The following is a 13,713-nucleotide window of genomic DNA, read 5'->3' on the forward strand; positions in this document are numbered from 1 at the left end:
GATTGGGGAAACCCTGAAAATCGAGGGAAGGAAACAACTGCAAGAGCTTTGGAGAAGTTGAAGAGGAAAAAGGGAGAAAAACCACGCATGGAAGGAAGACCTTTTCCTGCCGTTGCTTCGCGATGTTCTCCTGCATTGCAGACTTGCCTTGTTCGGCCATGGTGCGGGCACAGCGTCGCATGCACCAGAGAAGCGAACGGCGCTAGCCGCTTGGCCTTTCGAGGAACCCCTGGAAAAAGCCCGCCCTGAGACGCCGGCCCAATGATGGAGTTGGCCAGTGCGCCCAAAGGGTGCTCCCGTCTCCTCTGCGATCGCCAGGGGAATCGCCGAGGGGCGAAAAAAAAAAAAAAGGACTGAGCAGGCTCAACCAGAACTGGTCGAGCTGGGACCAAATCCCGCCTGCCAACCACCCTGCCCACTGCCAACTGGGCTCGCTACATTTGTTAACTAACTACCCGACTTGTGCAGAGAGCACCCGAATGCATCAAGAAGCTCCGTGGCTCCTTCGCTTCGTTCGCTGGCCCTGGGCGGATAATTGGAGTGGATCCACATACCCCTGGCCAGACCGGCCGGGATTAGGGGCCCGGGAAGCCAACTCGACTTTCCGCTGTTCAGGGAATTGGCCAGGACATGCGAGCATCCACTCAAGAGCTTCCGTTGCAGCGCCAGGCCTCGCTTTCTTATCTCTCCCTCTTTCCTCTTGCGCGCGCCGTTTCCCAACCACCCGCAAACCCCACGATCGTTCGATCACCACTTTGATGACTTTGACAGTCCATCCGCAGCCACTCCTTAATCCCACCCAATCCGGTCCTTCCAGACGCTAATCCCAACTGCTTTGGCCCAACGCCCACCTCACCAACGCGACACTCCCTCCTTTTCCACAAACCCCCAGATTCTCACGCAACAACCCACGGCTTTTCGCAAGCGGCATCTTTACGAACCGGGACACGATCGCCACACTCGCAAAGTTAAGAATACAAGCTCTTCACCTGCTACCGATACTCGTGACGTTATCTCCCTTCTTTGTATCACCATCGAAGATACCCAGCGCAGCCTTGCCTTTTCCTCCCGGCTCTTACGCTCCGACCCACGCCAAAGAAAACAGGGCTCGGATTCCCCCATTTCGTGCCGTACCATACGCACCCGTCTCCCAACGACCCGTTTCACGCCTGTCCACACACACCACCGCACACAATGGGTCTCCTAGATCGCATCCAAGCCAAGATCGAGCTCTTCCGCCTTGAGCAGCGCTACACTCGACGCCGTCACCGACGCTCCACCTTCGTATCCAACGCCATTTACGTCGACGGCGAGTACATCTACCAGTCGCCCAACACGACGGGTTCCTCCGCCAACACCTCCCGCACCAACAGCACCCAGCACACGTCAACCACACATAGTACCGTACCTTCCCCAGCGGTCGTTGATTTCGCTTCAGCAGCCAGATCGACAGAGGACGCCGGAAAGCAACAGAAGAGGTTGAACCGGTGGTCATCAATGCCTGGATTCGGGTCCACCTCGAGGCCTGAGGGAATGGGGCCGGGATCTGGGATGCCGACAGTGACGGAGCAGGACTGGAGAAAGAGGACTAGTTTGGACGAGGCAAGGCGGTACTAAGGGGCATGGTGTATCGGGTATGATGTGTGATGGAATGTCTGGCGTGAGGTGTTGGTATTTTTTTTTGGCTATTTCTGCGAATTTCTGGCGATTTCTTGACAACACTTGGGGACAGTGCAAGATGGTGGATCTTGGAGGTTTTGCTATCATTAAGCTTGATTGCAATGGTGGCACGCGTGCGACGCATCGCAACATTTTACCTTGATGCGGTGCAGGGCTGGTGACACAAGGTCAGGCCCTTCGTCTGGTCAGGGATCACCGCCAACGCATCGGACACGGGAGTCCGAGCCATCTTCCCCCATTCTTACCTCTTCACGACCAAAAGTTTTACTTCCCTACGCATACCATCAGCGTTTTATGGGAATTTTTATGACGAAAACTGGCTCGACCACGACTGCGATCTGCCACACTCTTTTTCAATGTTTGACGACTTAGACCCTTATGGTATGCGAGCATGGTCCGCCGCAACGCCGAGAGGATAGGTTATTTGAGGGATAGGGAAGGGTCGGTCCAGGCGGCACGGGTAGGCCCGGTCGTTGGGCATTGGACAAAGTGGTGCTCGCCCGGTTATTGTAATTACATGACATGGAGACTGTGACTAGTTTCCTTATTGATGGAATATACCACGATGCTGTCTGCGTAAGAATGCCTCATGGCGTGTTCCTCTTGGTGTCTACCGTTGTGAAGCTTCCTTCGTCACGACCTACCGCACACGTTGCCAGCACCGAGTTGTAGGCTCTCCTCAGATGTGTCATAGGCACGAAGGTATAGTCTCGTCATTCACAATCTATCCACCGAAACGCTCACGTATTTAACTAGGCTAGAGATATAACATGTCCTACAAGGTAACGAATGTCGCCCAGCCGTATTCCTGTTCCTTGGATCCGTCCTCTCTGCGCCTGAGGCAAGTCCCTTTGCCCTGGCCTTCACAACATCACCATCAGTTACATCTCCATGCCGGGGAGGTGGTCGAGCCCTGCACCATGGTATGTCAGCTATCACTACGCAAAACTAAAAACGACAAAACAATAACAAGTGGACTTACACCCATCAACATCCTCATTCACCTGGCTCTTAACAGCACAAGCATTCATCGCCTGCACATTCTGGCTCTTCAGCGGGTTGCCATTCTCACACCCCTGGAACATGCAAGACGAGTCCATCGCCTTCTGTAGCGAATCGCCCTTCCAGCCAAAGACGTAGTCGGCGTGAGTGCCGTACCCGACGTTGTCGCCGTAGCTCAGCACGAAAGGGTTCGACCCGTCCTGCGGCCACATCGAGCTGAACTGGGTCGTGTCCCAGAGCGTCTCGTAGGCGACTTGCGGCATGCGGACTGGGTGTGAGGAGGGGCAGGCACCGGCCGGGGTGAAGGCTTCGCGGACGGTGTTGTACATGTGGGATTGGTGGTCGGGGGAGTCGAGGTTTTTGCCGTCCCAGCAGCTGTTCGGGGGTGGTTAGTTCTCCCGTCCGTATCAGAGGTTGTCAAGGGGCAAGGTGGGATTCACCTAGGGAAGTGGTGCACCGTCATGATGCCACCGACACAGGGCTGAGTCGGGAAGGTAGCCAGCTCCGGGAAGCGGGTGCCCTTGTTCTGCAGACAGACAAACCGCAAGCCGGGGTTGCCGCTCGAGCCGGGTTCGGCACTATACGTCGGGCTGCCGACGGTCATGCGGAAACCCTGGCGGGTGTGATGTTAGTAGGGTAACGACCCTGGCTGGTCCTCGAAGGTATTGACATGCTCAGATACTCACCGGCTTGAACGCGGTAATCTTTTGATTACCGTTGGAGTTAAAGTCCTGCTGGGTGTAATAGATGGTCATACCACCGTTGATGCCGTTAGGCAAGGCTGTGTTCTGCATGATGGGTACGCGCTTGTACGAGCCGTTGCTGTGCTTGAAGAACATGACGGCAGTCCAGTAGTTGGAGAAGTCCTCGGAAAAGGTACACGTCGTGCATGTCGCCTTCTCGCTGATGTCGCCCTCCATGGTTGCGTTGAAGGCATTGCCGCCGACGATTTGGTGGACGTGGGCCGAGGGCAGCTTGCCGGGCTCAACAAGGGGGTCGAGCCGCTGGATGCTCACCGTCGAGCACCCGAAGCGGAGGGCCGCCTCGGCGGACCCAGCGAGGACAAGGGAGATGGTAGACCACTTCATGATGAGCTTAGGTATCACAGTTGGACGGGGAAATGACGGTCGTATGAGGGGGAACAGGAGCGGCGGAGGTCTATCAACCTGAGGGCGTGGCAAGAGGAGGCTGATATATACTCGTGTTCTACGCTGGTATCTCCCTGCTCTACTCGCCGGTCTCCCAACGTTTTCCAACCGCCGTACCAAAAACTCCCACCTGCACCTGCCGCCACCAAACCCCTCTTGGCTAGAGGTCATCTATCAAATTACTCCGAAGCGGGGATATTGTACTAGGTGGCCCCGATTGGGAGGTCAGCCGCCCTTGCACTGGTGGATTTGTGTCTATTTTAGACGATGTGCTTGTCGCACGGCTTCTCGAAGGCTGGGATTGGCCACTAGGCTGGCGCTTCAATCTATGTTTCTTGTAAAAAAATGGGTTAGAGTGTCCACACGAGAATGAAAGTGGCCTATCCAATGGAACCCGACTCGGTGGCCGGCAAGGCCGGTCTCTGGCTCGGGTATGGCCAAGGCAAACTGATCGCCCCTTGTGATACCCCGTTCTGAGAATCCCGTGTTGATATCGGCCTTGGCAACCAGAATACTACTGTAGCTGCCGGCCGGTGCATCTGCCGACATTAACGGAGAGATGTGCACCGTATCGGGAGTTTTCTCTGTTTAACCGGCTGCCGGTTGAGGGTGTCCCCGAGTCCAACGTTTATCAATCATGGTTTGTCTCGAGCTATAATCGGCAGGAGTCCATGTCTTCGGCACAGCAGTCCCGAGCATGATGTTGTTGGTGCCTTCGCCTTAGGCGTGTGGCGACGGAGCAGTTGAAGACCATAAACCTTGCAATTACGTGGATAATTATTGCCGCGTCTACACAACAATTTACCGATTTGACAGAAGCGTGGCACGCTGATGTATGATGCCCCGTGCTGCGTATCAGTCGTGCAGGGGAGTTGTAATAATTATATTGGAAGAGCAAACAGAAGAAGACTAATTACAGGCAAGGTGCTCATCCGTACTCCTCTATCTCGCGACAAATTTGCAGCCCTAGAGCATGATGTGGCTGCTCGGTGGCATTCCTAACGACTCCTATAGATGATGGGTACCTATGTTTGTTATCGAGTCTCCAGTGACTGTGGTTTCGTCGTGCTTTGTATACCCTCTGAGAGAGAGGTCAAAATAGCAACCTCTTTTGCCATGAAATTGATCTCTGCAATTTGGAGTTACGTATCTGAATACTTCGGGGGCAAACACGACCGGCAGACCTGTCCATGAATTAGTTTTGGGTGCCGAAACCACCGTTACTCGACAGGCTCGTTTGTCTAGACCCCATCCACAATTACCTATGATGCTGACGCTTGATGGCCGAACGAGACAGTTGCTGAAGGTCGAATACATTTTTTTTTTGAAAAACTTAGGTACCGGGCCAAATGTAGATTGTGAAGACGTTTTGAACAACCACTTGATTCTGCCACGACGAGGAATGAGGAGCGGGAAGCATAGCGTGAGGTTGTGTTCTGTTTGCCTACTTTTTCTGCGGTTTCCTTTTTTGTCATCTCCGTCACTTGGCGCTTGTATCGAATCATGATATATCGCACGCGATGTTACAGTCACCTGTGTGTAAGCCAAGAGTATGGTCTTGAACTTTGTTTCATCAGGCTACCATGGATACCTACCTGTCTAGATTGATATCTTAACACAGCTTCATAGACACTGCATCGCTGAATTTGCACTGTAGGCACGTCACATGAATCCTCCTTTGCTCTTCCCATCCATCAGACCACATAACGAAAGCCGTCGGGAAGGTGCAACTGACAACCTTCAGTAGGGTCCCAGCTCCGATGGATTCAATCACAGTCACCTTACCCAACCCTAATTACCTTCCCGAGAAAACAATACCCAGCTCCAAATTTGTCATAACCCATCTAAGTTTCTTCGAGTCCTACATGGATAGTTTTAAACACCACGATGGTAAACATACTGCAAAATTTCCAAACCGCGAACCACTTCAACTTTCCTTATCTCTACGAAGAGAACGTTCACATATGTCTAAAAGCCGGCGGCCTTGTTCGTTGCAACATCTACCGCCCCAAAACGAGCGACCAGGTCCCTGCGCTAGTCACATACGGCCCGTACGGGAAGGATATTTACTACGGACAGTGAGTGACTCATGACTCTATGGTCTAGGGAAACAGCGATTGATAGTCCGTCAGCTACAGAGTCAAACCTCCCAAGGCTAACCCCCGCTACAAATCTGTTCCTCCGGCCTGGGAGACCCCTGATCCCGGGTTCTGGACAGAACATGGGTATGCCGTGATTCGTGCCGACGAGGCGGGCACGGGTCAATCACCGGGGGTTCTGGATCCCCTGTCACGGGCCACGACTGATGGGTTTGTGGACGTGGTGGAGTGGGCTGCCGAGCAGCCGTGGTCGTCGGGTAAGGTTGGGTTGCTGGGTACTAGTTACTACGCTGAAAGCCGTGCGTATTATTTTGTCCGGGCAATGTGAGAATGGGAACAACAGTTGACCGAGCTTAGAATGGCCCGTGGCAGCTCGCAAACCCAAGGGGCTTGCCGCCATCATCCCGTAGGAGGGGATGTCGGATTACTACCGAGATCGCTGTCGCCATGGCGGTATTTTGTCCAACACGTACATCGAAACATGGTGGAATAGTCAGATTGTCGCCAACCAGTACGGCCGACCAGGAAGAGCCAAGTGTACCCGGGGTCCTGGTACGTTGTGCCCAGCTCATGGACCGTGTCTACCGGTGGAGCACTAAAGAATAGAACGTAGAGACCCTCGACGGCGATCTTTCCGAGGAGCAGCTCATGGCCAACCGCCGCGACCAGACAGTGGATAATCGGAGCAACTACTTCCTCGACGACGAGTACTACGCTTCAAGAGTATACAATTTCGGCGACATTGAGGTTCCCCTACTATCAGTCGGGAATTGGGGGGATATAACGCTCCATCTCAGGGGCAACATCGAAGGTTTCACGCATGCCGGCTCCAAATTCAAGTACCTGCGCATAATCGTCGGCCGACACGATCGACCCTTCTACTATCAGGAAGAGGTTGAAGTCCAGCGCAGCTTCCTTGATGCCTTTCTCAAAGGCGAGGACCGAGTCGGTTGGGCAACGCCTAGAAAAATGCCCCCAGTCAGTATCGTCGTGCGTAAAGGCGACGTTGGGGTCGACAACCCACGAGGTGAGAGAACCTACCGGTGCCGCGAAGAAGACGAGTGGCCCATCGGCCGCACCCACTACAGCAAGCACTGGCTCACTCCCTCCCGAATTATCCACACGTATTGGACACCAGCCGTCATCGAAGTCACGACGCTGGGCTACCGTTCCCTTGGAACGCTCGACAACCCCCGGGGTGTTCGATTCGCTACTTCGCCTTTTTCAGGGAGAGACCGAAATTACCGGCCACATCACTGTTCACCTAAATATTTCCCGCTCCGCTGAATATAGCCTGGATGAGGGGGCTGTCCCATGTGACATTGACATCTTCCTTACCCTCCGCCACATTTCTCCGGAAGGGAAAGAAATCTTGTACACTGGCCCAACCGGCGACCCTGTCCCGGTCTCCAAAGGCTGGCTGCGTGTCTCTCTCCGAAAGGTCAACACAGAGCACCCGTACCATCGTGATTGGTTACCGAGAAGGGAGTATCGACGTTGTGACGTACAAGCCGTTGTGCCGGGGAAGGTGTACGGGGTAGATGTGGAGATGTGGCCGACAAACGTGGTCGTGGAAGCACGCGGGAAGTTGATATTGGACGTGACTTCGGGGGATACGCAAGGGTGTGGAGACGTTCAGCATGATGATGTGCTTGATCGGTGGGTTTTAAACCTGACTGCCCTGGCTTCTCAGACTCAAGTACAACTTTCGTCACGGGAGAGCAGATGCTAACGCGAGTGTTGGGCAGTCCCGTTAGGACATTTGCGGGGATGAATTACATTCATTTCGCACCAGGGCTGGAGAATTATATAATACTACCGGAGATCCCGTCCAAAGCCGAGACGGCTCGGGGTTGGCCAGGTGGCGATCTCATGATAAACGGTTGGGAAGGGGAATATATTCCGGGCAGTAACAGTGATTAGGAGGTGAGGCTTTTTCTTATACATGCAGCCTATGTAGACTACGGCAGCCCAAACCCGTCTAGCATTCATAGGGATACGATGTATCCAAGCAGCTTTATGTTTCCCGAGTGTGATCGCAATCAGCACTCGAGCCGCTTCACTCAACGGAAGTAGCTCCTGATTATAGTACCTTGTCTAATCCCTTCTCCAGCACCGGCTCCCGATCCTGCATCAACATTTCCTGTGCCATCCATAGTTCTGCGTAGAGCCCATTGAGCTCCATCAACTCCCGGTGACTCCCCATTTCCACTACTTTACCCTCTTTCAACACAATAATCACGTCCGCGTCATAAATAGTTCGCAGTCGGTGCGCCACGAACAAGCTCGTCCGGCGCTTCTCCTTGAGCACCTCGTTGATGTTCGCCATCAGGGCCTGCTCGGTATGTGTGTCCAGCGCACTAGTGGCCTCATCAAAGAACAACAGTGGCGGGTCCTTGAGAATAAGCCGCGACACAGCCAGCCGCTGCTTCTCACCCCCCGAAATCATCAGCCCGCGCTCACCGACCTTGGTCTCGTACCCATGCGGCCAGGACTCAATCTTATCGTGAATATGCGCGCGCCGGGCCGCATCACGGACTTTTTCGGGCGGCGCATCGAGGTTGCCGTAGCGGATGTTGAGCTCGACGGTGTCGTTGAAGAGCGGGGTGTCCTGCGGGACCACGCCGATGGACCGGCGGAGCGAGTCGAGTGTGACGTCGCGGATGTTTTGGTCGTCGATGAAGATGCGGCCAGATTGGGGATCGTAGGAGCGGAAGAGCAAGCGGAGGAGAGTGGATTTGCCGCAGCCTGAGGGCCCGACGACGGCAACCTTTTTTCCGGCGGGGATGGTGACGGAGAGGTTGTTGAGGATGGGTCGGTCTGGGTAGTAGCCGAAGCTGACGTTCTCGAAACGGATTTCGCCACCTCTGGGGAGGGTTAGGGCTGGGGCGTTGGGGTTTTCTTTGATGGAGACGTTGACCTTTTGGAGGTTGAAGAGGGTCTCCATGTCGAGGAGGGACTGGCGCAGCTCGCGGTAGACGGAGCCGAGGAAGTTGAGCGGGACGGAGAGCTGGAAGACTAGCTGGTTGATGAGCACTAGGTCACCGACGGAGAGCGTCCCGGCGACGATGCCGTTGGCGCCGAGCCACATCATCGTTGTGAGGGCAGACGAGAAGATGATGTTCTGCCCGCTGTTGAGGAAGGCCAACGAGGTGGCTACCTTGATGGAGCTCTTCTCATACTGCTGTAGCGCTTTATCGTACCGCCCAATTTCGTACTTTTCGTTGTTGAAGTATTTGACTGCCTCGTAGTTGATGAGCGAGTCCACGGCTACGGTAGACGCCTTGTTGTCGGCCCCGTTAGCCTGGCGTCGGAACTTGGTCCGCCACGCCGTCGTGAAGATCGTAAACGCCGTGTACGCCGCCATGGTGGAGGCTGTGATCGCAGCAAACTCCCACCCAAACTGGTAGGTCAGGATGCCACACACCATGCTGATCTCTAACGCGGTGGGCACAATGTGGAACACCATGCTCGTTAGCAAGAAGCTGATTCCCTTCGTTCCGCGGTCGATCGCTCTCGTCAACCCGCCCGTTTGTTTCGACAGATGGAAATTCAGATCCAGGTTCAACAAATGCCCAAACGTTTTGGTCGCAACCCTTCGAATCGCCTTTTGCGCCACGGACGAGAACACGGCGTTCCTCAGCTCCTGAGACACAACAGCTCCGATACGCGCAGCGCCATACGCAAAGATCATAGTTCCCGCTACAGTAGCCACTGTCCCACCCATTCCGGCCACATCAACGTTTAGCGAGTCAACAATTTCTCGAAAGTAAAATGGCACCTGCACGTTGAGGACTTTCCCACCCACCAGCAGGGCGATAGCCAGCGACACGCGTAGCTTGTCCCCCCAGCTGTCTTTTGGCCACAGGTAGCGCGACATCTCCTTCATGATTGCCCAATCGGCCTTGCGTTGTTCTTGTGCGCTCTTATCGAGCGTTGCGAGGGGGTCTGGTGGTGCTGGCCGATGCGTCTTGGCGAGTGGGGAGGTGCCCGTTACGGGCTGCTGTTGCTGCTGCTGGGGCGGGAGGTCGGGGGTCGGGGGCGTTCGCGGGCCATAGTTACGCGGCGCGGTCGTGTGGAATATGGCTCGGAGGGGGGTGGTTGAGGCTATCGCGGTTCGTGTTGCCCATCGAGATCGGGACAGGCAAGGGACGGAGAGGAACATGTGGTTTCGGACAAAAGGCGCGACTTTGGCCCCATGGAGGCTTTTCGCCATTATGAGTCGGGGTTGAGGAGCCATTGCGAGGACGGACTGTGTAACGTCTCCATTCCCCACGCCAGAGGGAAGAAGGGTTCCTGAACTCCTTTTCTAGATGGTAGAGGAGGAGTCGCGTGCCGCGCGATTTGTGCGGATTTCGAGGCCCAGGGCCTGTGGGGAAGGTGAAAGAGTGAAACTCAAGCGTGTGCTGTGACTCTCGGCGCTTATTTTCTCGGGGTTCTCAAGGATATGTCGGCTTCTCCGGGCTTGGGTAGCTGCTGCAGTTGCCGGCCCGCCTTGGCCTCGGCGAAGAGATAAAGAAGACCAAGAGGCCCGAAAGCTCCGCGCTGCGATGCTCGGCTCCGGTGTGGTGGGGCTTACAGCGATGATGCAATGTGGGGCTGCTTCAGCGCCATGGTGCAGGAAGTGGTGGACCCCTAATCACAGGTTGTGAATGTATGAGTCTTTAACGCTGTTGCGTCTCGTTGAGTCCAGTCAGTAGCTGAGGAATGCTCAAAACACTAAGGCATGAAGAGTAAGTGCTCACGATACAACTGTGATCCCAAAACCTAGTTCCTTAACATTGGGCGCTAACTACAATGAGCCCATATTAAATGAACAAAACTGGTCTGTGACCAAAGCAAGCAGCATCTATCTACGATGTGAATCCAGGCGCCATGTCCCAAAACTCCGAGCCATGCAAGGCTATGCAACAGCAAGCAGGCGGACGAAGAATGGATGCCAAATAAAAAAAGATGACAACAAACCAAGGCGCAGACTCCATTGAGCTGAACCGATGCAGGGAGAAAGCGATGCGCCGCAAACGACGGACCAAAAGGAGGCGCCTACCAAGGGGTAGGTATGCACGAAGCCCAAGACGAAAAATGACGCCGACGACGAATGCAAGACCGAAAGAAAGGGCCAAAGGGAAAGGGGGAAATCCTCCGCCAACTCACACCGACACCGTCGGAACCAACCCTTGATATGCTCTTTCCACCGTTCGTCCTCCCATCCCCGGCAGCATCCGCAGCTGCGCGAGAGATTCAACCTCGTCACCCCTCGAGGCGAGCGAGTCGACCAAGTCCTGTGCCTTTTTGGCCCCAAACCCGTGTAAGCCCTTGATGAGCGACAGATCACGAGAGTTGACAATCTCCAGGAGCTGCTTGACCGCCAGCAAGGCAGTTTCATCGAGTTCTGCCTCTTCTAAAACGGGCCAAACCTTCACTGGGCGTTTTTTCGATCCTTTCCCGCGGACTGGGCTGCGTCCACAGACGTTCTCGTCGTCGTCGATATCGGCTTCGGTCCCTTCCTGGTACTCGTCATCTTCGTCCGTCCCACTGGCCCTAACGGACCGTTTTCCTTCTTTGCAATCCTTCATTTCGGGTTGATTAAGGTCGGCCTCTGCCAACCCAAGCTTCACGCGTAGCCGCTCGATCTTGCCGAGTAATTTGGCCTGGCCAGGGAAATAAACCAAGGCCTCTTCATAGAGCTTCAAGGCACCCTCGTCATCGCCGTGTTCCTTGGCCTGGCGAGCTTGCAGAAGGAGTCGCAGTCCTTCTGAACGCCCGCTGTCAGACCGGGATTCCTTTTCGATGCGGCGCTCCAGGGCCTCGAGTCGACGCTGGACTTCTTCACTGATCTCGTGCTGAGCTGCGGTCGAAGTGGCAGGTTCCGAACCTGATGTCGGTTGAGACGGGGGAGCCGCGGCTGCTTCGGTAGCGGCCCTTGACGCAAGGATCTCTGCGACCTTCTTTTCAACCATAGCCTCAATCTGGTCTGCGGTCATGGAGATCTGCTTTGGCGAGGGCGAGGCCGGTTGTGGCGGGCGAATACCGGTCAGTCCGGTTGGCCGCGCCAATTTGGAGGGCCGTGGAAGAGAATCACCCACTTCCGATGGCCGCTTAACCTGGAGAGGCTGCCGAGGCAGCGAGGTGTTGGCAGAAGGGGCAACTATGGATCGGATAGCAGGCGCGGGCTTCTTGTCAGGAAACACCGCGAAGGCCTTGACCGGCTTGTCAGCCTTTTCAGCCTTCTCAGCGGCTTTGGCAGCCGCAGCACCCGAATGAATATTGTGGGCATTGTTTAGAGGCCGAAGCGGCTGGCGTGGAATGTTCGAACCGCTAAGGCCCGAGTTGGTGCGCGGAGCCTGCTTATACACGATCTCGTTCTCAATCTCTCGCACCTCGATCCGCTTCGCCCTGGAGCTGACATTCAAGCTGCTGAGCGTGTCGAGATGGTAGCTACGCAACGGGGCGAGGTTCAGGATCATGATGGTGATGCCCTGGTTTTGTCCCAGCGAAAGAATACGCGTCATCTTGGACTCTCGGTACGGAATCCGCTTATCGCCGCGCGAGATGGCGTCGATGCACTGACTCAGGACAAACAGGCTCTTGTTGATGGCCGCCGACTCGATCAATCTCTCTTTGCCATTGTCCGTCCTTCGGTTGTCCTCCGATCCAGCCAAGTCAATGGCTGAAGCAGTGCTCTCCTTCACCATGTTCCCCGTCGTTTGCGTCACCTTGACCCGCAAGATGGCGTGGCTGCGGCTGCTGTGAGCGTTGAGCTTGGTTGCAGCGGTCACACGGTTGTTGTTCGCTTCGATGTACAGTCTCTCGAAATCCTTGAGGTCGTCGCAAGACCGCTCGGACAGCCCGACGACCAGGGTCTTGCCGTCCTTCTCGCACAGTCGGAGGCCGGTTGCGGTACGTTTCTCGGGCGGTTCGAGTAGGTCGAATACCTTGTCGTTGTAGATTTCGTAGTACGAGAGCGCGACTGCCACTGTCGTCTCGCCATTGGTATCCTTGATAATCTTCTTTCCGCGCCGGAAAACGTTGCTCAGCAGTCTCGGGATCACACCCCGGTCAGCAAGTCGCAGCCCGCCTCGCATCGTGTGCGTCTTCCCGGTACCCGTGACGCCATAGGCAAAGATTGTTACATCGAAGCCCTGGAATAACGCCTTCAGGTGAGGGGCCACTGTTGGGGGTTAGCAACTCCTTCGTCGGCGGTCTTGCTTTGTTTGTTCCTGTGAATCGGCGGGCCCGGGGGCAATTACCCTCTGCAGTGAACAGCTCCTCTTGAGAGGTGGTCTGCTCATAGACACTGTTGAACGCGAACGAGAACTCTTCAGCTCCGTTCTTTGGACTCGGGATCTTGACGAGGGTTAGGGGCTTCGCATCCTCGACGCGGTCGGCGGTCACGATCACATCTTTGTCTAGCTCTTTCTCAAGCAAGGGACGGATTCTAGCGACGACACGGACCGACATGACTCGGGAATGGGCATGAAAGGAAAGCAAAAGAATAGCAAACGACGTGAGAGAGAATGGAATGGAATTGAAAACCCAATTGGGCGGGTAGCGTTGTGGTGCAACGGCGGGATTGTGCTGCAAAACCACAGAAGCTCATCCTTGCCAACGCAGAGCTCAGCGTGTTTGGCTCGGCTAGCGCCCCGAAATGATCACCAAGGCAACTGTGGGTCCCCAATTCCATTTGTGGTGGGTCTGAGACAACAAGCTTCAAATGGTCTGTGCTTCTCCCCGGCGGCTCCCCGCTAGCCCGCCAAGGCCGATTCCATCGCGGCATCCATGGA

At 55.2% G+C, this 13,713-nt stretch overlaps 5 protein-coding genes across 5 annotated transcripts; 2 read left to right on the forward strand and 3 right to left on the reverse strand.

Moving 5' to 3' along the window:
* Positions 1-1,194: 1,194 nt before the first annotated feature.
* C8A04DRAFT_30935 (uncharacterized protein) lies at positions 1,195-1,617 on the forward strand (the record flags this gene model as incomplete). The annotated part of the gene is made up of 1 exon (XM_062781577.1): positions 1,195-1,617. One exon carries the CDS (start codon positions 1,195-1,197, stop codon positions 1,615-1,617), a length of 423 nt encoding a protein of 140 aa, XP_062634808.1.
* Positions 1,618-2,561: 944 nt separating this feature from the next.
* Positions 2,562-3,770, reverse strand: C8A04DRAFT_39055 (uncharacterized protein; the record flags this gene model as incomplete). Its single annotated transcript, XM_062784441.1, has 4 exons — positions 2,562-2,593; positions 2,663-3,057; positions 3,123-3,295; positions 3,369-3,770. 4 exons carry the CDS (start codon positions 3,768-3,770, stop codon positions 2,562-2,564), a joined length of 1,002 nt encoding a protein of 333 aa, XP_062634809.1.
* A 1,947-nt stretch (positions 3,771-5,717) lies between these two features.
* On the forward strand, positions 5,718-8,005 carry C8A04DRAFT_39056 (Alpha/Beta hydrolase protein; the record flags this gene model as incomplete). Its single annotated transcript, XM_062784442.1, has 7 exons — positions 5,718-5,908; positions 5,969-6,228; positions 6,365-6,481; positions 6,543-7,127; positions 7,162-7,588; positions 7,687-7,781; positions 7,881-8,005. The coding sequence occupies 7 exons, from the start codon at positions 5,718-5,720 to the stop codon at positions 8,003-8,005; spliced, it is 1,800 nt and encodes a 599-aa protein (XP_062634810.1).
* Positions 8,006-8,012: 7 nt separating this feature from the next.
* C8A04DRAFT_14050 (uncharacterized protein) lies at positions 8,013-10,169 on the reverse strand (the record flags this gene model as incomplete). The annotated part of the gene is made up of 1 exon (XM_062777946.1): positions 8,013-10,169. One exon carries the CDS (start codon positions 10,167-10,169, stop codon positions 8,013-8,015), a length of 2,157 nt encoding a protein of 718 aa, XP_062634811.1.
* Positions 10,170-11,079: 910 nt separating this feature from the next.
* C8A04DRAFT_39058 (P-loop containing nucleoside triphosphate hydrolase protein) lies at positions 11,080-13,390 on the reverse strand (the record flags this gene model as incomplete). The annotated part of the gene is made up of 2 exons (XM_062784443.1): positions 11,080-13,100; positions 13,180-13,390. 2 exons carry the CDS (start codon positions 13,388-13,390, stop codon positions 11,080-11,082), a joined length of 2,232 nt encoding a protein of 743 aa, XP_062634812.1.
* Between the last annotated feature and the right edge of the window lie 323 nt (positions 13,391-13,713).

This window comes from Dichotomopilus funicola (assembly GCF_033296635.1).
Source record: "Dichotomopilus funicola strain CBS 141.50 unplaced genomic scaffold C8A04scaffold_58, whole genome shotgun sequence".
Classification (NCBI taxonomy): Eukaryota; Fungi; Ascomycota; class Sordariomycetes; order Sordariales; family Chaetomiaceae; genus Dichotomopilus; species Dichotomopilus funicola.